The sequence below is a fragment of the Bos grunniens genome, chromosome 16, assembly GCF_055505025.1.
Source record: "Bos grunniens cultivar Pamir isolate PY7600 chromosome 16, Bosgru_T2T1.0, whole genome shotgun sequence".
Classification (NCBI taxonomy): Eukaryota; Metazoa; Chordata; class Mammalia; order Artiodactyla; family Bovidae; genus Bos; species Bos grunniens.
The window spans coordinates 23,720,032-23,746,065 of NC_141180.1; the positions used below are offsets into that span (position 1 = coordinate 23,720,032).

The 26,034-nt window shown below is 34.0% G+C and overlaps 1 protein-coding gene across 10 annotated transcripts in view; it reads left to right on the forward strand.

Annotated features, from left to right (window-relative positions):
- The window catches only part of COP1 (COP1 E3 ubiquitin ligase), a 222,977-nt gene that overhangs the window by 95,122 nt on the left and 101,821 nt on the right, over nucleotides 1–26,034 (forward strand). For all 10 annotated transcript variants that reach the window (XM_086342422.1, XM_086342423.1, XM_086342429.1 and 7 more), the window contains 2 exons: nucleotides 10,441–10,555; nucleotides 15,466–15,601. In XM_086342422.1, coding sequence (XP_086198548.1) covers nucleotides 10,441–10,555; nucleotides 15,466–15,601 — 251 coding nt within the window. The remainder of the gene's footprint in view (nucleotides 1–10,440; nucleotides 10,556–15,465; nucleotides 15,602–26,034) is intronic.

A 26,034-nucleotide genomic window follows, 5' to 3' on the forward strand; every position in this document is an offset into this window, starting at 1 on the left:
AAAGTAGTAATATTGGTATTTAGGAACATTTATTTTCTACCTACTATGCATTGCATGTACATTGCTCAATGTGCTTTACAAGCATTAACTACTTTAATTCTTAGGACTTGAGATATGTACTATTATTATTATTTTCTATTTTACTAAGGAGGAAACTAGGGCAAAGAAGTTAAGGAGAAGTTAAGATATTCTAACCCAGGCATTATGGCTTCAGGACCTGTGCTTTTAAATATTAACTTATAAAGCCAACAGTTTTGGCTTTTTTTCCCCAGTACTTTCTATTTACCAGACACTATGATGGGCTTGGGTTATTGAATAAAAACAAGGCAGACAAAAATTACTGCTATAACCCAGCTTTCAGTCTGCTGCTGCTAAGTCACTTCAGTCGTGTCCAACTCTGTGCAACTCCATAAACGGCAGCCCACCAGGCTCCACCGTCCCTGGGATTTTCCAGGCAAGAACACTGAAGTGGGTTGCCATTTCCTTCTCCAGTGCGTGAAAGTGAAAAATGAAAAGTGAAAGTGAAGTCGCTCAGTCGTGTCCAACTCTTAGCGACTCCATGGACCGCAGCCTACCAGGCTTCTCTGTCCATGGGATTTTCCAGGCAAGAGTACTGGAGTGGTTGCCATTGCCTTCTCCAGCTTTCAGTCTAGTTGGAGGTATACTAATAGTAATAAAGACAGATTATCTTTGGCAAAGAGGAGGTAAGGGAGCAAGCTATGTGAATATCTCTGGGCAGATCTAAGCTGAGTGAAAGAAAGTACATAAGTTGTGCGCTAGAAGCCTGCCTGACATAGCCCAGATATCTGTTATGACTGGAGAGGAATGAGCAAGGGGGAGAAAAATAGAAATGAGGTAAGAAATGTAAATAACAGAGGCCACTTAGTGTGTAACTTTCGTAGTCATTATAAAGACTCTGGATTTTTTTTCTTTGGTTGAATGAGTCAAACTTAGCTTAATGGGTACTTGCCTTACTTTATACTTTGTATCAAGGGATATACATATTATTAGTAATCTTGGAGCACTGAGAAAACTGGATTGATTCTAAAACAAGATAAATTACACCATCTACATTGTCAGAATCAGAACCTCGAGTAAACAGCTACTTTGACAATCTGGAAGAGAGTAACCAGACTCCTCTGAATACCTTTGTGTCAAAGAGTATACAAATGTTGCTACAAACAACTTAAAAAACTCCTGCGTTGAAAATGTTATATGTCAAAATTTGTGAAATTTTGGTCAGAAGTATCCTAAAAATTATATTAGTAAATGGATTCATTTTTAGATGAGAATAAAACAAAATGAACCAGGCATTGAACTCCAGAAACTGGGAAAAACTTAAGATGGTAAATGTAGAGAGATTAAAAAAGGAAGATTATATATAAGATGTTTCAATATATAATTGAAATTGACTGTTATAGTATTGAGTAGATTAAAAAACTTGGTGCTGGTACATACTAATAAAAATAGAACTCTTAATAAATTGAACAATTTGAATAGACCAGTAACCATAATTGGATGTGATTCCAATTAAAAAAAAAACAAACCTCAAGAATATTTTTTAAGGGTTTGTAGAGAGTGTGACCAACTGACTTTAAATGGTTATTTGTAGAATGAATGCTTCAGAAGTATATTACAAGGGCATTTACCCAACAGGTTATTTTAATGTATTCTAAGACTGCTCTAACAAATGGGGCACAATAAAAATTTTAAATCTAACTGAAAAAGAGTTTACCCTATGGTGAAGGTGGTTATGCAGATCAGTGGTAAAAGGGAAGATTAAGTAAATGTTGCGATACCCAGGAAACCATTTGCTGGAAATTGGCTTTCTATTTTATCTTTCACTGTAAGAGTTCAGATCAGCTAAATAATGATTTAGATAATGATAGAACTGTTGAAATTAAGAAAGAGACAGTATATAAGAAAGTACCACAAACAGAATTTTATATCTGGGTATAAAATGGTAAATGGTTTAATTGCTTCAAAATAGGCAAATGGTTTAATTGCTTCAAAATAAATAAGGTTTCTTATACCGATTCCAGGTTTTGATGAAAGCACCAGCAGGCAAAAAGTAGATGAAGAACATGGGGAAAAAGATAAATCCAAATGGCCCACTCACATGTAAAATAATACTCTACTGTGTGATTTGGTAGTGACAAACATAGAAATTTCTTATAAGAAATGATTCAAAGTACTATCTAAAAGTTATATACCAATATTATTTATACAAGCAAAAATTCTGGAAAAATAAATATGCCCAGTCATAGTAGAACAGCTTCAGAGACTGGTACAGCTGTTGAGTATACTATTTTGCTACTCTTAAAAATAATGTTTATAGTTGAAATGGAATTGATAAAAAGTTAATATAATGTAGGTGAAACCAGAAGTAATTATTTTATACCCCTGAATTTTTATAATTGCCTGTTTTTGTCTTAGAGTCTTTATATAACAAAGGCACCCCACTCCAGTACTCTTGCCTGGAAAATCCCATGGACGGAGGAGCCTGGTAGGCTGCAGTCCATGAGGTCGCTGGGAGTCGGACACAACTGAGCGACTTCACTTTCCCTTTTCACTTTCATGCATTGGAGAAGGCAGTGGCAACCCACTCCAGTGTTCTTGCCTGGAGAATCCCAGGGACAGGGGAGCCTAGTGGGCTGCCATCTATGGGGTCGCACAGAGTCGGACACGACTGAAGTGACTTAGCAGCAGCAGCAGCAGCAGTACAATTAGTAAAAAATCAGGAAGTTAATGTTAATATAATATCATTATCTGAGACAATGTATTTAAATTTCAGTGGGTTTGCCACTGATATTCTTTTATAACAAAAGGAAAAATTTCTTTGTCCAGAGTGAATCCAGAATCACTGGTTATATTTAGTTGTCATGTTTCTTTAATCTCCTCTAAATTGTTTTAGTTCCTCAGTTGTACATGAGGTTGACATTTTTGAAGTGTCAGTTATTAATTTTGTAGACCATTCCTCAGTATGATTTTGTCTGATATTTCGTTGTAACTGGATTCTGATTACCCATTTTTATCACAAATGCTACAGCCCCCAGTGTGGTATCCTTTGTTAGTCTGTCACATCTGGATATGGTGTATCTGCTCAATTTTGGTGATGTTACCTCTGATCATTTGATTAAGGTGGTGCCTGCCAGATTTGTTTGCTATAAATTTATCATTTTTCTCCCATATGAGCATTTATTAATGAATCTTACTTGAAATAATAATAAATTTTTTTGCCCAAATGATAATTTTTCATTTCTTTTCTACATTAATTTTTAAATTTTTTATTGAAGTTTAATTTACAGTGTTTTTGTTTCAAGTGTATAGCAAAATGATTCATATATATGTATATATATATTTGTATTACAGGTTATTTTGAATATTTTGAGCATAGTTCCTTGTGCTATACAGTATGTCCTTGTAGTTTGCCTTTTTTATGTACAGTAATGTGTATATGATAGTCCCGAACTTCTAATTTATCCGCCCCCCCACATCTATGCTGTCCTCTTTGGTAACTGTAAGTTTGCTTTCTAGTCTGGGATCTGTTTCTCTTTTGTAAATATGTTCATTTGTGCCATTTTTTAAATTCCATATGTAAGTGATGTCATATGATATTTTTCTTTCTCTAATTTACTTAAAATAATCTCTTGATCCGTCCATGTTGCTTCAAATTGCATTATTTCATTTTTTTTAATGCCTGAGTAATAATTCCTCATTTACTAGTTAGGATTTCCATTCTAAGAGAGATCTTTCCTTCTGTCTCTTTGTTTATATGGTTATGGAATCATGGATTTAAAAGTTTTTCTGTTAATCATTTTGAAGCTGTCTGTTCCCTGTTTGGCTAGTTGGAATTCCCCCAAGCTGATCTTCAAGTTCTTATCATTTTTTAAGTACCTTCTTACATTCTTAGATAATAAGATGTACCAGTATCATCTTGTACTTATCTTGCCCCAGTTCTGTAATCAGCCATGTATCCAAGAAGTCCTGTTTTCTTTTAATGGAGAATGATACTTCAAAACAGAGACCTGGGTTTTAAGTATGCTCATTGCTCGTAGAGTGTCATTGCTTGTAGGCCTTCTTGGTCGACAGAGCTAGGAAGCACGCTTATCTGTATATATAACATATTATATATTTATTAATTACATGTTAATCACCTTAAGTGTTTGATGAAAGGACTCACAGGAATCAAGGAGTTTATACTTGTGGAACTTGATTATAGGCAGTGGATACAGTACAACCAAGCAGAAGAAGGGCACTCATTGAAAAGGATGTGGAGATTTCAGGCAGTCTTCTTTGTCCTGGTACCACTGAGTCACAGAGGAACTGCTTTGTCTCCAGGTTCAGAATGACTACTTGCTTACATTCTCAAGCACCTTAGTAATGGGAAGTGCAAATTTGGCTTATAGTCAGATCTCTTATTTTAAGCTAGTCCCATGGGCAGTGCATTCTAGTTATGTGACCAATTATTAACTCACAGACTTCACTGAAATAGGCGAATCATAAATTCAATTATTATTACTAAACAATACTGACAGAGTGATGCAATCTCTTTCCAAACAACTCTCAGGCCTGTGGTTATGGAATACCATTTATCTTTATTTCAGTACATTTTGCAGTGTAGGTTAAGAGTCAGTAGCTCTGTAAATAACCATGTGGGCAACCCAGACCAACTGAGATTACTCTCTACTATTCAGTTGATGAACATCATGTATATAATCATCTATGTATGTAACATATCTGTGTTTCTGTATCTGTCATAAAAGCTATGGATTCATGCTGATGACCTCCCATTACAGTTTACTATCACAGGGTTCATTGTAGCTTTAGTGAACCTTTCCATATCTTTAATTCCCTATTCTGACGGAAACCTAGTTCTCATATCAAAATATACATTTTACTTATTGTCATAGTCTTATTAGTGTGTGTGTATATATATATGCACATAAACTAGTATGGAAATTACTAAGAAAGCAAATCTACTAACTAGTGGTGAATATTTATTTAAATTCCTTTATATCTTTAGTCTGAGAATACAGTTACAAAAATTCAGTGTGTTCAAAAATTACTTGGATTTGATTTGTTAATTTTTCATCAGTATTAGCTGTAATATTTCTTTGAAATACAGTTGAGTTCATTTGCTTCCGTTTGTGTGCCATCACCAACCCTTACCTTTATTACATAGAAACTTTTTCTGAAAATATGAAATATTAACCTGATTTTGAAGGTCAGAGCTTTACAGAAAGTCATACTCAATAAATACCACCCCTCTAACCTTTCTACCAATTTCCGTATCCTTTATCTTTTCCCACTACGTTGTTTCTTACCCTTTGTTGGTAACCAGTATATCATGATACATATGCATATTCTTATTTCTTTTTTACACAAAGGGTGGGTTTCCTAGTGATTCTCTTCTGTGCTTTGCTCTTTTATTTAACAGTTTATCATGAAAACAAATCTATACAAGTGCATAGAATTCTTCCTTATTTTTATAGCTGCATAGGATTATTTAATCAATTTGTTACTTAAAGAGAGATAGTTTACATTATTTTGTAATTACAAAGTAGTGCTGCAGTGATTAATTTGTACATACATATTTTCATATCATTGGATGTAGTATCTTCAGGGTAAATTCCTAGATGTGGGATTTCTGGGTCAAAGACGGATGAATGGATGGGTGGATGGATAGATAGATGGACAGACAGAGAGATTGATATTGCCAAATCATCTCCCTCCCCCAAAGGATTGTACCAGTTTGCACTTTCCCCAGCAGTATATATGAATGTGTCTGCTCTCCTAGAATCTTTCTCAGAGCTTCTCTAATAGAATGAGTTTTCTTAAAAATTTTGCTAATCTGTCAAGAGAGAAATATATCTCAGAATACTTTCCCCAGCAGTAGATGAATGTCTCTGCTCTCCTAGAATCTTTCTCAGAGCTTCTCTAATAGAATGAGTTTTACTTTAAAAATTTTGCTTATCTGTCAAGAGAGAAATGTATCTCAGAATAGTTTTGTGTTTCTGTAATTATGAGTTAGATTGAACAAATATCATATGACTGCTGGTATATTAATATACTTATTAGTAGATTATGTATTCATATTTCTGGCCTATTTTTTTCTATAAAGTTTTTTATTTGTTTGTTCAATTTTTAAGACTTGGTAGTTGGTATATGAGGAAAATTAGCACTTTATCTGTGATAAATGTTGCCTATATTTTCTTCTGTTTTTGTTTAAACTGTTCAAAATTTCTAAATCATTATTTAAAGTTGGCAATCTTTTGTTGCCTCTGGGTTTTGAGTCATAGTTCTAAACGTCTACCTCTAACTAGGATGTAGAGAAATTTATCCACATTTTCTTGTTTCATTTCATTTATTACGTTTGGACTCTTGTTCTCTTTGGAGTTTATTCTGGTATATGTTTTGAGGTGTGGACCTAATTTTATCTTTATCCAAATGTCTAGTTAGTTGTCCTAGCTCACTTTTTATTTATTTATTTATTTATTTTTATTTTCGGCTGCACTGGGTCTCTGTTGCTGCCCGTGGGCTTTCTCTAGTTGTGGCAACCGGGGGCTACACTGTTGCAGCACGTGGGCTCAGTATTCGCGGCTTGTGGGCTCTGGAGCATGGCCTCAACAGCTGTGGGGCACAGGCTTAGTTGCTCTAGGCATGTGGAATCTTCCTGGACAAGAGATTGAACCTGTGTCCCCAGCATTGGCAGGTAGATTCTTATCCACTGTACCACAAGGGAAGTCCCCTGTGCTCTTAAAAAGTCTTTCTTTGATCAAGTGTTTTGAGATGCAGCCTTTCTTATATCAAAAATTCTGTGTGTATATGGATTTATTTCTGGTCTTTCTCTTCTGTCTACTGACATATTTCTCTCCATCTTTCACTGTCACCTCTTTATGTTTTAATGTCTGATAGAAATTAATTCCCCCAACCCCCTAGCTTCTCTTTTTCAGTGTTTTACAGAAATTCTTTCCTGTTTTGTTTCTTCACATGAACTTTAGTATCAGTTTTTATAGCTGCATAAAAAAGCTTCTTGGTATCTTTATTCAAACTGCCTTTAACTCATAAATTGCCTTATGGAGAACGGATATGTTTATGATATTGAGTTGAGTCTAGGTTTTATTTACTTCTGTGTAAGTTTATTCCTAAGTTTTTTTTTACAGTTGTAAAGATTTTTAAATTTCAAGATAATTGTAGATTCACATGCAGTTTTAAAAAAATAATTCAGAGATAGCACATGAGAATACCCTGGTGGTACAGTGGTTAGGACTCTGTGCTCGCATTGATGGGGGCTTGGGTTCAATTCCTGGTCAGGGAACTAAGATCTCAAAAGCTAGGTGGTAAAGTCAGAACAAAACAAGCATAAACAAACAAAATCAGAGAGCCTATTTGCCCAGTAACCCTAGTGATAACACCTTAATAATAATGAACTTTCTAGTCCATGAATATCTTTCCATTTATTTTGGTCTTTTAAAAATTTCTCTTGGCAGTGTTTGTGTTTGTAATATAGAGGTCTTCCATGCTTCTGTTAAATTAATTTCTAATTCCTTTTTGATGCTATTATTGATCCAGTTTTAAAATTTTCTACTTTGTTGTGAATATATAAACATATGATTGATTTTTGTATGTTAACCTTATTTCTTATTATCTTGCTAAATTTTTGCAAACATTTTCATTTATTTATTTTTGGCTGCACTGGGTCTTCTGGGCTTTCCCACTGGGCTTTCTCTTGTTGAGGCAAGTGGGGGCCACTCTTTAGTTGCGGCGCATGGGTTTCTTACTGCGATGGCTTCTCTTGTTGCAGAGCTTGGGCTCTAGGGTGCACAGGCTTGGTTGCTCCCTGGCATGTGGAACCTTCCTGGATCAGGGATCAAATTCATGTCCCCTGCACTGACAGGTAGATTCTTAACCACTGGACCACCAGGGAAGTCCTTGCTAAACTTATTAATTCTAGTTGTTTTGTAGATTCTTATGAAATTCTGTGTAAAATCATGTGATCAGCAAAAATATTTTTGCCTTTTCTAATCTTTTTGTGTTCTCTTCTCTTTTCCTTCCCTCACTTCTTCTCCCCTCCTCTCCTTCTCCCTTCTTATCCTTTCCTTCCCGTCTCTTCTCTCTTTTTCCTTTTACCCTCCCTTTCCCAATACTTCAACTTATATGTTAGCTCTACATTTTGGTAGATGCCCTTGAGGAAGTATCCTTCTATTCCTAATTTTTTGAGAAATTATAACATGTATAGGTGTTGAATTTTGTCTTTCCTGCATCTCTTGGAATTATTATATGGTTATTTTCCTTTATTTTGGCCATTTGGTGAATTGCATTGATTGATTTTCAAATATGAAAACAACCCTGCATTCTTGGACTAAACTCCATTTAGTCATGATGAGTTACTTTTGTTACATGTTTTGGGAATTGATTTGCTATTTTGCTGTGGATGCTTGTTTTCATGAAGGTTCTTATTCCCCTTCTTTTTTCCTTCCCTTCCTCCAGTATCCTCATTGGGTGTGGGTATTACAGTTATGCTGGCCTCATGAAACAAATGTGGAGGTGTTTTGTGAAAGGTTTGTGCAAGATTGATGTTATATCTTCCATGAATATTTGGTAGGATTTTCAAATAAAAGTATCCGGGCCCTCTCTTTAGAGTTATATGCTGGGTTTTGGTGTACTTATTCTGTCTTATTCTTAAATCCCATAAATGAGATATTATAGCTAATGTATACAAACAGTATTTGAAATCACTTGCTTGGTTACTGTATCCTTGCTTCTCTTTCATTCTGTGTCTCCAGTCTTCTAGTTTGTTTTACTGAACTTTTCAATTATAAAATTTCAGACATTTTTAAAGAAATGGCTTATTGATGATAATCCTTGCTTTCATTCAGATGAAAAAGCATTTTGCTCAGCATTCTGTTGTTGTAGGATAGTTTTGTTGGATGTGAATTTTAGTTTGAGGTTATTTTCTTTCAACTTTTTAAGTATAACCAAAGCTTAGGATGTTCTAGCTGCTGTTACTGTTTTTGAGAAGTGTTTTGCGTCTTTGATTGTTCCTATTAAGTGAATTATCTTTTCTGTTTTTGTGATTTTAAAATCTTTCTCTCTTGGACAGAAACACAGTTTTGCTTTAGTATATGTAATTGTGGATTTCTTTTTATTTTTCCTTGATAGGAATAATTTCCCTGTCTATATTCATGTATGTTTTCAGTTTTGGAAAATTGTCAACATTAGCTCTTCAAATATGTGTTCTTCTGTCTGTTACTCTCTTCTGGGTCTCTGGGTGCCCATGTTTAAACCTTATTATTCTTTCATGTTTCTTTTCTTTCAAGTTTTTCTGTCTTCCTGACTTTTATCCTTCATTTTGGGTAATTATTTTAGATTTGTCTTCCAGTTTTCAAATTCTCTTTTTATTTTCCAGATCTAGTATTTGCCCTTTTGTTCATATTTGTCCTCAGATTGTCCTCTTCTTTCCCCCTTTCTACATTGTTCTGTGTTGTTTACCTTTACTTCTCTGAGTTTGGCTTCCTGTTTGGTTGTTAATCTTTTAGTAAAATAGCCTTTTTTTCTTGTGATCCAAACACTGCTTTAAAATGTACTTCTTCTTTTAAAAAAATTATTTATTTTTAGTTGGAGGACAATAGCCATCTACTTGTAGCAGGAGTTCACTCTAGATAAGTGTCTTGTTCATGGTAGTAACTTAGTATTTCTTAATACATTAGCAGTTGTTTTATTCTTATTGGTTAACTTGTATCATCCAAAGATCTCAGTATGTAGCTTATTTCTGTCTCTTAATGTGCTGCACACATAATTGATAGAAACCATTTGTAGAAGAGTTTTCATACCCTTTTAGTTAACATAGTGCTGGGATATATATTTAGGATTATAGACTTTAATCGAGTTCATATGCTAGTATATTTCAGATTTGCTTTTGTTGTCTAAATATATATACAAGATTTAGTTATTTTGGTTTTCTAATGTATATATCAAACTATTTAGTATATACATGTTGACTATCCCTTAACCTAATAATAAATACTAATTTAAATATCTATTCTATATAATTAAGCACTATTCCTATTACTCAAAATGTATAGGGCTGCACTATAATTCTGAAAAGTAATTAGTTTCCTTTTGGTAATTGTTTCCTAACAGTTGATGCATATTCAAATTCTTAAAATTCTAAGTTTGGCATTTATAATGGATTCTATCTTCATTAATTTGGAGAGTTGAAAGATGCTTCTCATTTTATTCTTATAAAATGGGCCTATTTTCCTTTTAAAATAAGAATTCGAAAATACGGTCTTAGGAACTACAGGATTTTGCCATTTGTAATTATTTTAATGTGAACTTTTGAAATTAAATATTCAAGCATCTAGATATTCTCCGCAGAAAAAATAGTATGCTTCGTTCAGAATTACAAGTGTCTTTTTCTTGTTATCACCTTAGACAAAGAAACAGCCCTGGTATAACAGCACATTAGCATCAAGACGAAAACGACTCACTGCTCATTTTGAAGACTTAGAGCAATGTTACTTTTCTACAAGGATGTCTCGTATCTCAGGTACATATTCAAGAATTCTTAAAATATCTCAAGTTCATGTTTCATGTCCATGTCTAGCTTCTTATGCTGGATTTATGAAAAGTTCTATTCATAAAGCAAAACTGTCTATTTTCAACATAGTCTAGCACAGCATTTTGGAGGTTCTTAGACATCTTGGATTACTTTGCTCTTCTATAACTATTTTTGTTCTCTTTCTCTATTTGGGAATTTTTAATCTGTATATACTTAGCTGTATAAAGTTAAAAACAAATCAGCCATGAATATGTAGCTAGCAAAAATAAATTCCATTCAGTTGCCTTCTATTTTTCAATGTTTGTTAAGTTCTAAGCACTATCATCTGTGCTAAGAATAAAAAGATGAAAGAACTTATTTTACTGTCCAGGAGTATTATAAATTTATTGAAGGGAAGCAACAGGTAATTTGCTAATAGCCTAATAGGTTATTTACCTAATGCTACATGGTCTTATATAAATATGCCAAGGGCATTAAGGGAATAGAGAAGAATAATTGACTAATATAACTGGAGGTGAAAAAGCCATGCCAAGTTGAAAATGGGGAAATGTAAGAGAAAGATTCCTGTAGGGATTTCAGAGAAGTGTATTTCATCAAAGCTAGTATTAATTAACTAAAAAAGGATAATAGAAACATATTCAAAGTAGAGGAAATAACTTATGTGCAGATTTGTATACAGTAGGATAGAATAGTTTTACCGCTGTAGGATAGTTTTGTGCCCTTTTTGTTAGTTCTCTGATCTTTAGCCTTTCTTGGTGTCTCTGCTCACCATTGAGGAGGGGACATTTATACCAACCCTGCACAATTTTTGTCTTTTTTTTTTTTTTTATGGTTTGTAGATGATGCACATAAAATACAGTGCTTTGTATAAGATTCTCAATTAGTTGATGTTATTTTTAATACACCTGCTCAAAATGAGCATTACCAAGGAAAGAAATGTATGATATTTTATTAATTGTTAAAAATTTGGCCTTGAATTTCTCTTGAATAAGCATGGTTGTATTATAATCTACACATTATAGAGAGAGAACCTTTGGACACATTTGCCTCAGGTTTAGAGGTGGACAAAAGCAAAATATATAGATTCAACATGGCGTTTTTCCTGTGAAGACTAGAAGAAAGCCAAGCTTTGTTTATAAGTGTGTTTGAAATTAATAGTCAGTAGTCAATAGTTTTCATTCAGATGGAAAGTTTTCTGTGTATTGTCTGAGAATTAAGCCTCTTATTAAACTTCTGTAATAATCTATAAACTATAGTATGAAGCTGTAAATTTGAAAGTGGTCTGAGACCTACATTCTGACTGGCAGAGGGTACATGTTAAGCCTTCCAGATTTTATTTGTTGGTATGATGTTGAAATACAACCACAGGTAAATGGCAGACATTAAAAAGAGAGAGAGAGATAGTAAAGAGAGATTGGAAAAGGCTAGTGATTCATAATTTTAAGTAACTATAACATAGGCATGCTATGGGATAGTAAAGGTAATCACAAACTAATTTATTTTGGCGATATAGCTTTATAGGAAGATAGACTAGTAAGTTAAAATCAGGAGGAAGATTAATTTAGTTTTATACTTAATAGATATGGTTGTATTGTACTCCACACATGGTTGTCTTAGTTTTTAGGAATCTCGAATTTAACTTATCAAATTTGTACACTGATGACACATATTGCTGAATATGAAGTTTCTCCTAGTTTTCTTGGCTGTAAAGAAGACCTTGAAACTTCTTTGTAACGGGTACCTAAGAGTTTGATTGTCCTTTTGTCTATGTTCAATTGAGAACCCACTCCCCATCCCCGCTTCTATTTTCATCTATGAAAATGAGAGATAACTAAGAAATTAATATCTTGAATTCTTAATTGTAATTGGAAAAGAAGCTAAATTATAAAGCATTAGAAGACAGAAAAGAGACACTGAATACACTTTTACAGAATAATCTGTAATTAGAATAGGAGAGGTGATTTGCCAGAAGATATATATGGATGTTGATCAAAAACCAACCAAGCAAACAGAATCCTACCTTTTCACAACCAGATAAGTGAAATCTAATCCCTATGCTTTCAGATACTGAAATAATTGTTTTTTTAAATTTAAATTTATTTATTTTAATTGGAGGCTAATTACTTTACAATATTGTATTGGTTTTGCCATACATCAACATGAATCCACCACGGGTGTACACGTGTTCCCCATTCTGAACCCACTCTCCCACCTCCCTCCCCATACCATCCCTCTTGGTCATCCCAGTGGACCAGCCCCAAGCATCCTGTATCCTGCATTGAACCATCTTTTTCTAAGGTAGCTGAACTTCTGGCCATCATACCCAATAGTTTAACACCAACTTTCAACAGAAGTTATAAAAAAAAAATTTAAAAACAATTATTTCAATATAATTGGTATGATGGCCAGAAGTTCAGCTACCTTAGAAAAAGATTATAATCTTCTACAGAATATACATTTTTGAATGCTTGTGGATTTTATGTACTTAGAGATTGATGTCAAAAGGTTGAAAGAATAGATTAACATTAAACCAAATTTTAAATGGATATCTAAAGTAACTGTCTTTTTAGTATTATATTAAGTAGCTCACAGTAATAGGGTTGTCTTAATTTAGAAATGGAGAAGGCAGTGGCACCCCACTCCAGTACTCTTGCCTGGAAAATCCCATGGACAGAGGAGCCTGGTAGGCTGCAGTCCATGGGGTCACAAAGAGTCGGACACGACTGAGCGACTTCACTTTCACTTTTCCCTTTCACGCATTGGAGAAGGAAATGGCAACCCACTCCAGAGCTCCTTCCTGGAGAATCCCAGGTATGGGGGAGCCTGGTGGGCTGCCGTCTGTGGGGTCACACAGAGTCGGACACGACTGAAGCGACTTAGCAGCAGCAATTTAGAAAAAGAACCAGTTAGCTATTGTATCCAAACTACTTTGTAGTACAGTTGATATCTTCCCCCCCTGCCATTTTTTCCCTGTAATAACCTATGTTTTATTTATAATTTGTTGAACTTCCTGAGAATAATTTTTGTCAACTAAGAGCTTCAGCCCAATAACATTTTGATATTGCATGCTAATTAGGTTTGTTCCTTTTACTTTTCCCAGAATGGAAACACTACAAAATTGAACTCTTTTAATGTAGGTCATTAGATGACTGTGTTAAGTTAGCTTTTAAATCTTTAACATTTAAAATATTGCAGACAGAAGCTTAGTTTCCTCAATTATTTTCCTTTATAATAATTGTTAGATAAATTTCTTCATGTCAAGAATTTAAGATAACTGGAAATCTCCAGATAAATAAATTCTTAATTATATATCACATAGTATAGTAAAAGTAAAATAATTCTTTTCGCTTAATGATACTTATAGTGTAATTTCTTTTAGCCTACTGTTATTTTCAGAGAACATTTGAGAAGGAAAATCACAAAACTTTAAAAGGTTGTGTGTGTGTTTATGTATGTATATGAGCTAAGAATAAGGAGGAAGTTATGAAAAAAAACATTGTTGTAACAGGCTTATTTCAAGTTTCCATATAGGAGGCTAACTAACGTAATTGTGTGCTTTACTTTTCTTTCTTTGGGAAGGAAAATGCAAGTCCAAACTTTAATCAATTTTAGAAAACAATGTTCTTTATTTATGCTTTTTCGTTGTAGGCCTGTTTCTACATTGGAGAGTAGATTAGCTCTCTTCATTAGAAGAGTAGATTAGATCTTTCATAACCTGACTTTGTGATTTAAATTCTACGTCATTTAATTATGAATAGCTTACTGAAATGGATTTTACTCAAAGTATTTGTAGAGTTGTGTTGGATGGAATTATTGTTTTCCATGTTCCACCAAGATATTTGCATGAACCTATTTTAAATTTGACTTTGAAAATTAAGGATTAATACGTTGCAGTTTTACTCCCATCCCATAATTGGTTTTGAAACACTTCAATGTATTATGTGAACAAATATTTCATTTGCTTTTTATTTAAAAATTCATTTTTTAATCTAAATTGTGTTTTGACTAGTAAACAGGAGCATGATAATGTATCCCTGTAAATATGTTCCTTCAAACTAACAAAACTCTCACTTTCTCCATTGATAAGGGATTTTATTTTAATAAATAATTTAACCTTTCTTGATCATAGGTACTTTTTTTCCTTTGTTTCGCAAGAAATGATTGCTTAAAAAAGAAAGAGAATTCATAGTATGGTCTTATTGGTGTTCAAAGAGACAGTGTCTTTCAAGAACCACTAAGAAATTTTTATGAAAACTGAAAGATCAGCTAATTAATTTGTGTACATTCAGTTCAGTTCAGTTCAGTCGCTCAGTCGTGTCCAACTCTTTGCGACTCCATGAATTGCAACACGCCAGGCCTCCCTCACCAACTCCCGGAGTCCACCCAAACTCATGTCCATCGAGTCGGTGATGCCATCCAACCATCTCATCTTCTGTCGTCCCCTTTTCCTCCTGCCCCCAATCCCTCCCAGCATCAGGTTCTTTTCCAATGAGTCAACTTTTTGAATGAGGTGGCCAAAGTATTGGAGTTTCAGCTTCAGCATCAGTCCTTCCAATGAACACCCAGGACTGATCTCCTTTAGGATGGACTTGTTGGATCTCCTTGCAGTCCAAGGGACTCTCAAGAGTCTTCTCCAACACTACAGTTCAAAAGCATCAATTCTTCGGTGCTCAGCCTTCCTCAAGGTCCAACTCTCGCATCCATACATGACCACTGGAAAAACCGTAGCCTTGACTAGACGGACCTTTGTTGGCAAAGTAATGTCTCTGCTTTTTAATACATTAGTCCTCTCTAAATATGAGTTGTTGTTTATATTTAGAATATAATTGTTAATCTGTGGTTATTGCTCTTTGACTTACGTTGCAGTTCTATTTGTTTATTTTGTTTTCTTCATATAGATGACAGTCGAACTGCAAGCCAGTTGGATGAATTTCAGGAATGCTTGTCCAAGTTCACTCGATATAATTCAGTACGACCTTTGGCTACATTGTCATATGCTAGTGATCTCTATAATGGTTCCAGCATAGTTTCTAGGTAAGTATTGGGCAGCACTCTTTATTATTTTCTTTTGCAGAAGTATCTAGAATTTAATTGAATTTGAGAAGCAGTAGTGTTATGGTTAAGAGCCTATGTTCTGAAATCCAGGTTGCCTGCCAATTTTTCTCTCTGTGGTCTTTGGCGATTTCTGAATCTCTTTAGTCCTTGATTTATCTGTAAAATGGAATGTTTGTTAGTACCACCTCATAGGGCTGCAGTTTGTTTTCTTATAATTCTTTTGTCTGGTTTTGATAACAAGGTATATTCTTATATATTATAAGCTTATAATTATTATATAAAAATTCTTATATTCTTAAGATATAAGAATTAAGATAAATACAAGGATATAAGAACTCTTAAATTCTTATAAGAATATAGTTCTTATAGTCTTATAATATTATAATTTATAATTCTTATATAAGTTTATATCCTTATAAGAATATACATATGTATATATATATATTTCTATTTTTCAGTTTTTTAGAAAAATTTGTAAAGAATTAGTATTATTTCTTCTTTATTTCTTCTTTACATATTTGGTGCAGTTCTCCATTGAAGCTGTCTTGGTCTAGAGTTTTCTATGAGGGAAGATTTTTAAATACAAATCTAATTTTTAAAAGAGATTTAAGGCTAATCAAGTTATCCATTTCTTTTGGATTGAACATTAGTTTGTGCCTTTCAAGAAATTTGTCCATTTCATCTAGGTTGTTTAATTTATTGGCATACTAGTATTCATAGTATTCTTTATTATCCTTTTAATATCTTTATATTCCATAGTGATTTTTCCCTTTTTCATCCTTGGTTTTAGAAATTTGTTTCTTTTTTTTTTCCAACCTAATAGTCAGGCTTAGCAATTTTTATCTTCTCAAAGAACCAGCTTCTGGTTTATTGATACTCTCTATTTTTCTGTTCTCTATTTAATTGATTTTCTACTCTTAACTTTATTATTTCCCATTTTCTTCTTTCTTTATGTGTACTTTGCTCTTATCTTTCTAGTCTCTTAAGGTAGAAACTAAAGTGACTGAGTTGAAACATTTCTTCTTTTCTAATATAATTTGTATTGTAAATTTCCCTCTAAGCACTGTATTAAGTACATCCCACAATATTTTGTGTGGTATCTTTTCTTTTTTCCCCAAATTCTTTTATTCTGGGGAAATACACAGGACATAAAATTTACCATCTTAACAAGTGAACTGTTCACTGGTATTAAATACATTCATAATACTGTGCACCTATCATCACTGTCTATCTCCTTGACACTTGACATCTTATAAAACTGAAACTCAGTACCCATTAAACAAATAACTCATTGTTTTTTCTTGCCCCCCAGTCCTGGTAAGCACCATTCTGCTTTCTTTGTCTGTGATTTTGATTACTTCAAGTATCTCATATAAGTGGAATGGTGCAATACATTTCTTTTTGTGACTGGCTTATTTCATTTAGGGTGATGTCATCAGTGTACATCCATCTTACAGAATTCCCTTTTTATAGATGAATATTGTTCTGTTGTATGTGTATGTGTGTGTGTGTATGTATATATATCTACACCACACATTTATCTGTCTGTCAATGAATGCTTGTGTTGCTTCCATGTTTCAGCTACTGTGAAGATGCTACTATGAACATGGGTGTAAAAATATCTCTTTGAGACCTTGCATGCAGTTCTTTTGTGCATATACTCAGAAATGGAATTGCTGGATCACATGGTAGTTTTATTTTTAATTTTTCGAAGAACTGCCATACTATTTTCTACTGGGGCTATACCACTTAGCTCCACATTCTTGCTGGGACTTGTTTTCTGTTTTTTTGATCATAGCTATTTATTGGGTGTGAGATTAGATTTAATTTGAATTCCCTGATGATTAGTGATGGTCTTTTCATATGCCTACTAGTCATTCTTGCCTGGAAAATCCCACAGACAGAGGAGCCTGGTAGGCTACAGTCCATGGGGCCGCAAAGAGTCAGATACAACTGAGCAACTTCACTTAACACTTTTCACTTTCACTAGTCATTTGTATATCTTCTTCAAGGAAATGTCTGTTCAAGTGCTTCTTCCATTTTTGAATTGAATTTGTTTTTTTGTTGTTGAGTTTCAGGAATTTCTGATACATTCTGAATTTTTAGAGGATAATTGCTTTCCAGTGTTGTATTGGTTTCTGCTGTAGAGCAGCACAAATCAGTCTAATCCGAATATTAATCCTTTCTCAGATTTGTAAATATTTTCTCTCATTCTGTGAGTTGTCTTTTTACTCTGTTGATATTGTCTGTTGATACACATAATTTTAAAAATTTTACAGTCTTATTTGTCTTTTTTTTTCTTTTGTGTTGCTTGTGCCTGTGGTGGCATACAAGAAATCATTGCCAATCTAAAGTTGTAAAGAGAATTTTATGGTTTTAGATTTCAGTTTTTGATCCATTTTGAGTTAATTTTTATATATAGTTTTAAGGAAGGATCTAAATTCATTCTTTTGCATGTGAATATCTAGTTTTCTCAGGATCATATGTTGAAAAAATGGTCCTTTCTCCATTGAATGGGCTTGGTACTCTTGTCAAAAATCCTTTGATCATATATGCAAAGGTTTATTTCTATATTCTCTCTTCTGTTCCACTAGTGCATATCTCTGTTTTGATCTATGTTTTTTGACTCCTATAGACTTGCAGTAAGTTTTGATATCAGGAAGTGTGAGTTCTCTAGCTACTTCAGGTCCTTTGGAAATCCATGTGAATTTTAGGATGGGTTTTTATATATCTGTAAAAAATGTTATTAGGATTTTGATAGGAATTGCATTAAATCTGAACATCACTTTGGGTAGTACTGACATCATAACAATATTCAACCTTCCTATCCATGAACATGGGATGTGTTTTCTTTTATATCTTTTTTCATTTCTTTGAGCAGTGTTTAGTAGTACTGTTGTACAGTCATCACCTTTGTTAATTGCTAAATATTTTTTTGTTGCTGGTGTTTTTCTTATTAGATTGTTCATTGTAATTGTATCAAAGATATGATATTTTTTATTTTTACTCAGTTCAAAACACATTTGAATTTCAAACTTGATTTTATTTTGACTCATGGATTATTGAGACTTACTCAGTTCAGTTCAGTTCAGTCGCTCAGTCGTGTGCGACTCTTTGCAACCCCATGAACTGCAGCACACCAGGCCTCCCTGTCTATCACCAACTCCTGAAGTTCACTCAAACTCACATCAGTCGAGTCGGTGATACCATTCAGCCATCTCATCCTCTGTCGTCCCCTTCTCCTCCTGCCCCCAATCCCTCCCAGCATCAGAGTCTTTTCCAATGAGTCAACTCTTTGCATGAGGTGGCCAAAGTACTAGAGTTTCAGCTTTAGCATCATTCCTTCCAAAGAACACCCAGGGCTGATCTCCTTTAGAATGGACTTGTTGGATCTCCTTGCAGTCCAAGGGACTCTCAAGAGTCTTCTCCAACACCACAGTTCAAAAGCATCAATTCTTCGGTGCTCAGCTTTCTTCACAGTCCAACTCTTGCATCCATACATGACCACTGGAAAAACCATAGCCTTGACTAGACGGACCTTTGTTGGCAAAGTAATGTCTCTGCTTTTCAATATAGGTTGGTCATAACTTTCCTTCCAAGGAGTAAGCATCTTTTGATTTCATGGCTGCAGTCATCATCTGCAGTGATTTTGGAACCCAAAAAAATAAAGTCTGACACTGTTTCCCCATCTATTACCCATGAAGTGATGGGACCAGATGCCATGATTTTCGTTTTCTGAATGTTGAGCTTTAAGCCAACTTTTTCACTCTCTTCTTTCACTGTCATCAAGAGGTTTTTCAGCTCCTCTTCACTTTCTGCCATAAGGGTGGTGAGACTTAATAGTTTTCAAATATAGGGTTTTTCTAGTTATCTTTTTGTTATTATATTATTTTTGTTGTCATCATCTTGATGACCATTCTTTAAATTTTTTTCAGCAAAATTTTCTAATATACATAAGATGGGAGAGAATGGAATCCTTTATAACAGTCACCTCACAGACTCATCAGTGATCCAAATTTTGCTATACCTTCTTTGTTTATACTCTTTATTCTTACTCTCTTGGCTTAAGTATTTTGAAGCAAATGCCAGGTATCTTGTCATTTCAACAATACAGTCCTAAGAATATCTGTGTCTTAAAATATGGACATTATATAACTACAGGGCTGTATTTCATCTAACACAATTAGCAGTAGCCCCTTGGAAGTATCAAATTGCTAGTGTATGTTCAAATTTTCTTGATAGAATAGACAAGACTTAAAAAAGATATTTTTGATTCAGTTCAGGAATTTGATAAGTTTTAACTTTTTAGAAATTAGTAAAACTACATGTGCTTTTTCATTTACATGACTAAGATTTTTATTTATGTAATGAATATTCATCTTGAAATTCAGGCCAATAGCTAAAAAGATGATTACATTAAATCTTACTGTATTCAAGCTTGTTTAACTTGGTAACAAATAAGACAAAAATCATACATTTATTTATTTTTCTATAGGTTGAAAATAGAAGCATTCCTTTTCATGCCCTGGAATGATTAAAGTTTAAAAATGTAGAAGTTTGTGGGTTTTGCTTAACTAATTAATTAAAGTAGTAATTAACCTATTTAACAAAAATTCATTGACCACCTAGTATAGGCGAGGCTAGGCATATAGCCATGAACAGGTCAGCTTTGATGCTTGGATTCAGGAGAACTCTCAGTTTTATTTCAGTGCTTTTATACAATAAATCATATTGACCTGCTGTGTATACATTTACCTATAATTATATGGCTCTACCCAACTGAAATGTAATACAGGTTAGAAATCTGTTGTAATATTGATTAGTGTCCCAGACCATCGTGAATTCATCCTGAATTATATTTTCTTCTCCATTTAAAAATGAACAAAAAACCAAAAACAAAATAAAAATTTCCTTCTTAACTTCATATTACAAAAGCAGCATTTCTAGTTAGAAAATGTAGGATTGGTTATTCAATTCTGCATGCATGCATGCTAAATCGCTTCGGTTGTGTCCAACTCTTTGCGACCTTATGGATTATATAGCCCGTCAGGCTTTTCTGTCCATGGGATTCTCCAGGCAAGAATGCTGGAGTGGGTTGCCATGCCTTCCTCCAGGGCATCTTGGGCATCTTCCCGACCCCGGGATTGAACCTGCATAGGTATTCAAAAAAGAATAAAAGCTGTTCTTTCCTGAAAGCCATTTTAGCTTGATTTAATGTAATTCTGTTTTTTAAAAAATAAGTAAACCTTGATCATAGAAAGACACTTATATAGAATGCTGTGTTTTCTGAGGCAGACATTTACATAGGAAAATTTAAGATTTCAGTTTGGAAATATCTCACTTACTAAAAGTGAGATTAGTTGTATCAGAATATTTCAATCAAAATATTTCAAGCAAAAAGCTTAAAGCTGCTTTTAAGTGTTTCATCTTGCATGTAAACGTCCATTTTTTTCTCATATTTACATTGAATTAATTTTCTGAAGGAAAAATTTCCAATTTCAAAAGTGCATAAGGCAGAACTGATAAAGACTATAAAACAGTCCGTACAAGAAACATACAATCCATACAAAGAAACATACAATCCATAGTATCAAGGGATTTTGAAACTTTCACAACACTGGTAGTTTTTGTTTTTTTCTAGTTTCTCACATTCAAACACATCATTGATAAGATTCATTCTGATAACAGATTCATTTTAAAAGCTTTCAGTTCCTTGCTAATTAGGACATTTAATGAATTTCTTTGGGAAAGAGAGGTGAGACATGTTAGAGATGACGAATAATGTTAATTTGGTACATTAATTCATTGCATTACAGAAGAAATTATTCTTTCTGTGAAATTACATGAAATGCGTCCAGTGTTTGGTCATTTATTGCAGTGAGAATCTCACTGAGAATAAAAGCTGAACCAAAACTTTTGCTTTTAAAATTTGTCGTCCTTTGCTTATGGATCACATTGGGTTATTTAAAGTAACACCAAAAAAATAAATAAATAAATAAAGTAACACCATGTTCATTAGTCCAGAAGGTGGCAGCATTTGTTTACTTTGACAATATCTCAACTATTAGACAATGGACAAGGTATGGAAATTAGTGACTTATAAGTGAAGTTCATTCTCATGAATACTAGATAGTCCTCGGTTACCATCAACAGTTAATATAAAGGACAGAGAACTTTTCTGACATACAGCAATAATGGTACATTTTGCATTTTTTCTTAAATTAGGTATTCAGCGGCCCCGAGAGAGAAATGCTTTGATGCTGCATTGTTTAAACTTACTGAATACTTGGTGGCAGTGGCTCTTTGTTGAATTCGTGGTTTGAATTATGCATACCTAGATTGTTTTGGTTAAAATTGTTATATTCTCCATCTGTAGTTTAGAGATTATTTTAACATTTTTGTTTATATTTTCTCAAATTCTTGAAATAGAATTACATGAGGCATTAGTAAATTCATAAGAAAATGGTTATATATTGTGGCATTTATTTGTTGCTGGCAATGTAGTGTTTGATTACTTTTCTTCAGACACCATTATAGTATTTTACATGACATTGTAAGTGTTTCACTAATTCTTTTAATCTTTATATCAGCCCTCTGGTGTAAGGCATTGTCATTAATCTCATTCTACACTGGAGGAATTGAGATAGAAATTTTCTAACTTGTCCAAGGTCAACACAGTGCTACGAAATGACGGAACTAAGATTTGAACTAAGACGTTCGGGGCCCTCGGTTCTGCTGTTCTAGTGTCCCTTCAAGATCTGCTGAAACCTTGGGAAAGTTTCTGAAAGCGCTTTACTTTTGAGACAGCCAAAAGAAGTAGTTCTTGTGAGCTTCTGATACTTTGTATCCCAATTACATCTAACTTGGCTTTAATAATGAAAATTTATTTTTAATTTAATGTAGATATGATGTTCCAATGTCACTTTTGCCCTAGTTTGAAAATATTCAAATTAAATACTTATTTTTTTTGTAGTAGCCAGTTATAAGGATTGCTTTAACTTCTATTTTTAATGACAGTCAGTGCTGATCCAGATTTAAGATACCTTTTAATATATTCTTTATTGCAGAATACTGTGAGTTTTAAATTTGTGCTTAAAAATAGGTTGTCTCCAGGTAATTAGTGACTTGTTTCCTGGGGAAGAAGTATGATTTTTAGGGCTGCTTATGCATTCCTCTGTTTTTCAGACCATATTTCTGTTACTGTCTTAAGAGTTAGTGGGCCATCTGGGGTTGGTGAGAAATGAGAGGAGTGGAAATGCAGAGCAAAGGATTTTTTTTTTTTCCTTCAGAATTTGGCCCAGGGCCAGTTTTTTGAAGCAGTAATTTAAAACATTGTATTCTAGGCTAGAAGCTTCATCAGGGAAGGGATCTTATCTGCCTTATTCCCTGCTGCATCTCCGTGTCTGGCACATGGTAGGTACTCATTAGTAAATAGTTGTTGAATGAATGCATGCATGAATGGAAAACTGTCTGCAGGCCCTAGAAGGGCTCAGAGCAGGCAAGGATCCAGCCGTTGTCAACCTTCACCTGCTTTTATATATTTGCTTGCTGATAAGTATTCCTTTGAATAAAGTATCTCTAGGCTAAAAAAGAAGTCTTTAAATCACCAATGACACTTGACAGAAAAATAAGTTAATGTTAACAACTTAAAATAGAGACATCCAAGCTTTCAGCAAGTGTTAATGAGTTTTAGTTCTGTGATAATTCAAGACACAGTCTAAAGACGAAATAAGGAACAGTCTACATTTAAGCTTTAGAAATTGCTACATACCCTCCCTACCCCATAAGCCTCTGTCCTAACTTTTTCCTCTTCATCTCAATTCCTCTTGGTTTTCCTGTTTATTTTCTTTTGCCCTTGCTTAGGCTGAGGCTTGTCAATAGTACAGTGAAGCAATACACTCAAATCATTTTATGCTTATTACCATAAAGTATTGATTAGGCTAGCATTTGAGATTTTAATAGGCTAGTGAAACTTTGTCACTAATCAACAAAAAGCCAGCAACAAAGAATCCTACCTTCTATTCATGATAAAATTACTTACCTGGAAAAGACTAGATAGAGTTCGTTAAACTAATGACTGTTTTCAAATTATCAAAGTAGATAAGGAATTAGAATGATTCTGTTTGGTACCAAGAGACAAAAGTAGGACTAATGGCCAGAAAGTGAAAGTGAAAGTGTTAGTCATTCGGTCCTGACTCTTTGCGACCCAGTGCGCTATAACCCACTGGAAGCCACATTTTAGTCATTTTAATATTAATACAGGGAAGATTTGCTCTTCTGAATTTTTTAAAAACTAAGCTCTAGGTTTTTTTTTTTTTTTAATCTAGAAAATTTTTCTACAATCCTTAGATCAGTCATACATATTTCTCTGTATTTTTTATGGTATTGTTTTTGTTTTACTTTTAATTGTATGTATTTATAACGAATACTGTCATGTTGAGAGTACAGATAAAGTGATATACAACATAGTGGCAAACTTATAAGCAAATGTATAGAATAAAGTGTAGTAAATGCTAGGAAAGCTTTACTGGGTACAGTATGGAGAATGGATTTGAAAGGAGCAAGAGTAGGAAGTAGGGAGATCTAATATGTAGATAGTTGTTGAAATTGGCCAGGCATAGTACATGATGCTTGCTTATGTGGGTGAGGTCAGTGAGGCTTGGGTGAAGAAGTGTTTTAAAAATATGTGGGCCCTAGGGTAGACAGAACTTGATGATTGATGGATGATGTTGTCTTTGAAGCAGAGGATGATAACTTCCAGGTTTTAGGCTTCAGTAGCTGGGCAGAAAAATTTGGGTGCATTTACAGAGACAGGGATCCTGGAAGAAGGGTAGGTTTAAAGGTAATGAGGCACATGGGATCTTATGCTTAGGCTCTATTATACAGAGACGAGATCCGTGAATATGGGGATTTGTACAGTTGGTAATTGTGGTTGTAAACTTGTAGAGCTCCGACATTTAAAGCTCAGGTAGATGAAGAGGAACCAGTAAAGCAGATCAAGGAGGTTTTTAGGTGAAAACAAAAACTAAGAGAGGTTATTGCCATGCAAACTAATGAATGAGGAACGGTGAGATAATTTGTAGGATTAGATCATGTGCAGGATTGCATCCAAAGCAAAGTGAGACTTTGCCTTCATTTAAAGGGAGGACACTTCCTCCATAATAGTAGGGAAAGAAGAGAATGGGTTCAAAGACAGGTATGCTTGTGTATTTAGTGACAAGGAGAGAAAGAGAGTTCTTCTCTTAAGAGTTTATATTTTTTCCATGTCATCTCAGAGTGACACATTGAAAGGGTGGTTAGCGTATATGTTTGGCTGTAAAAGAAAAAGATATTGTATGACTAAAATGATTAAATTTATGGACCATGGAACTTAAAAGGCATACTGAGGGAAATAAAGATAGGCAAGGTGTTGAGAAAGAGGCAAAGTGGTGGAATCAGCTGTATGGAGGCTGAAAATAAAGGATTGTGAGAATAGACAGCAAGTCAGGGAGTGTTGGTATGGAGATTGCATTTTTGGCAGGAAATTCTTTTTCATCTCTGTGCTCGTAACACTGGGTAATTTGCCTGATATCTAATGGGTTGTCCTGTTTGTTGACCCAATCGTAGAATAAACTAAAATGCAAGGTAAAAAGTAAATAATAAATGCTTGTAGGAATCTGATAAAATGCTAAAGATGAAGTTCACTTTAGGCTGAACTTCAGGTTCCTGAAGGTATTGGAGGTGGTTCTTTTAATTTTTTTCTTCTGAATTTCTGTAGATTATTCTTTCTCTACTTGGTCTTTAAGATAGGAAGTGACATTAATATACTTCTATTTTCTTCACTGTGTTCAAAATCCTCTCTTTTGTAATGTGTTGCTGCAGTCTGCGATGGAAATGGTAATTGTTGAAGTCTGGTTGTCATTGTACTTGCTTAAGTTTAGGGGGAAAATAAAGCTTGGTTTGCAGCTTCTCCAGATAGGTTCAGTGATAGCAGCAAGAAGTGATAGCTACCTAGCTTGACAAGGGGAAGAAACGATGAAACTGCAAATAGGAGCTAAAAAGTAAAGCAGGTTGTTTTCTATTTAATATGAGGTTATATGGTTTGCCATATGAGAGATCACTGAGGTGTAATAGAATGTGGTAGCTAATGTCATCAGGGCTGTTCACCTTACTATGCTCAGTGTGTTCGTATAAAGATAGTAAGGAGTATATTATATTTGATAGATTGTATTCATAAAGGATCAAAAGTTGGTTCTAAAATTTATTTAACTAATGTTTATTGGGCATGTACTCTGACTTAGAGCAATAGACTGATATGTCCAGATAATACTATTCTGTTATCTTTTAAAAATAATTTTAAATATACATACTGCCATTCGCATAAGTGTAGTATGAAATTTCATATTTCTTTGTAATGGCTTTAAAAATTTTAG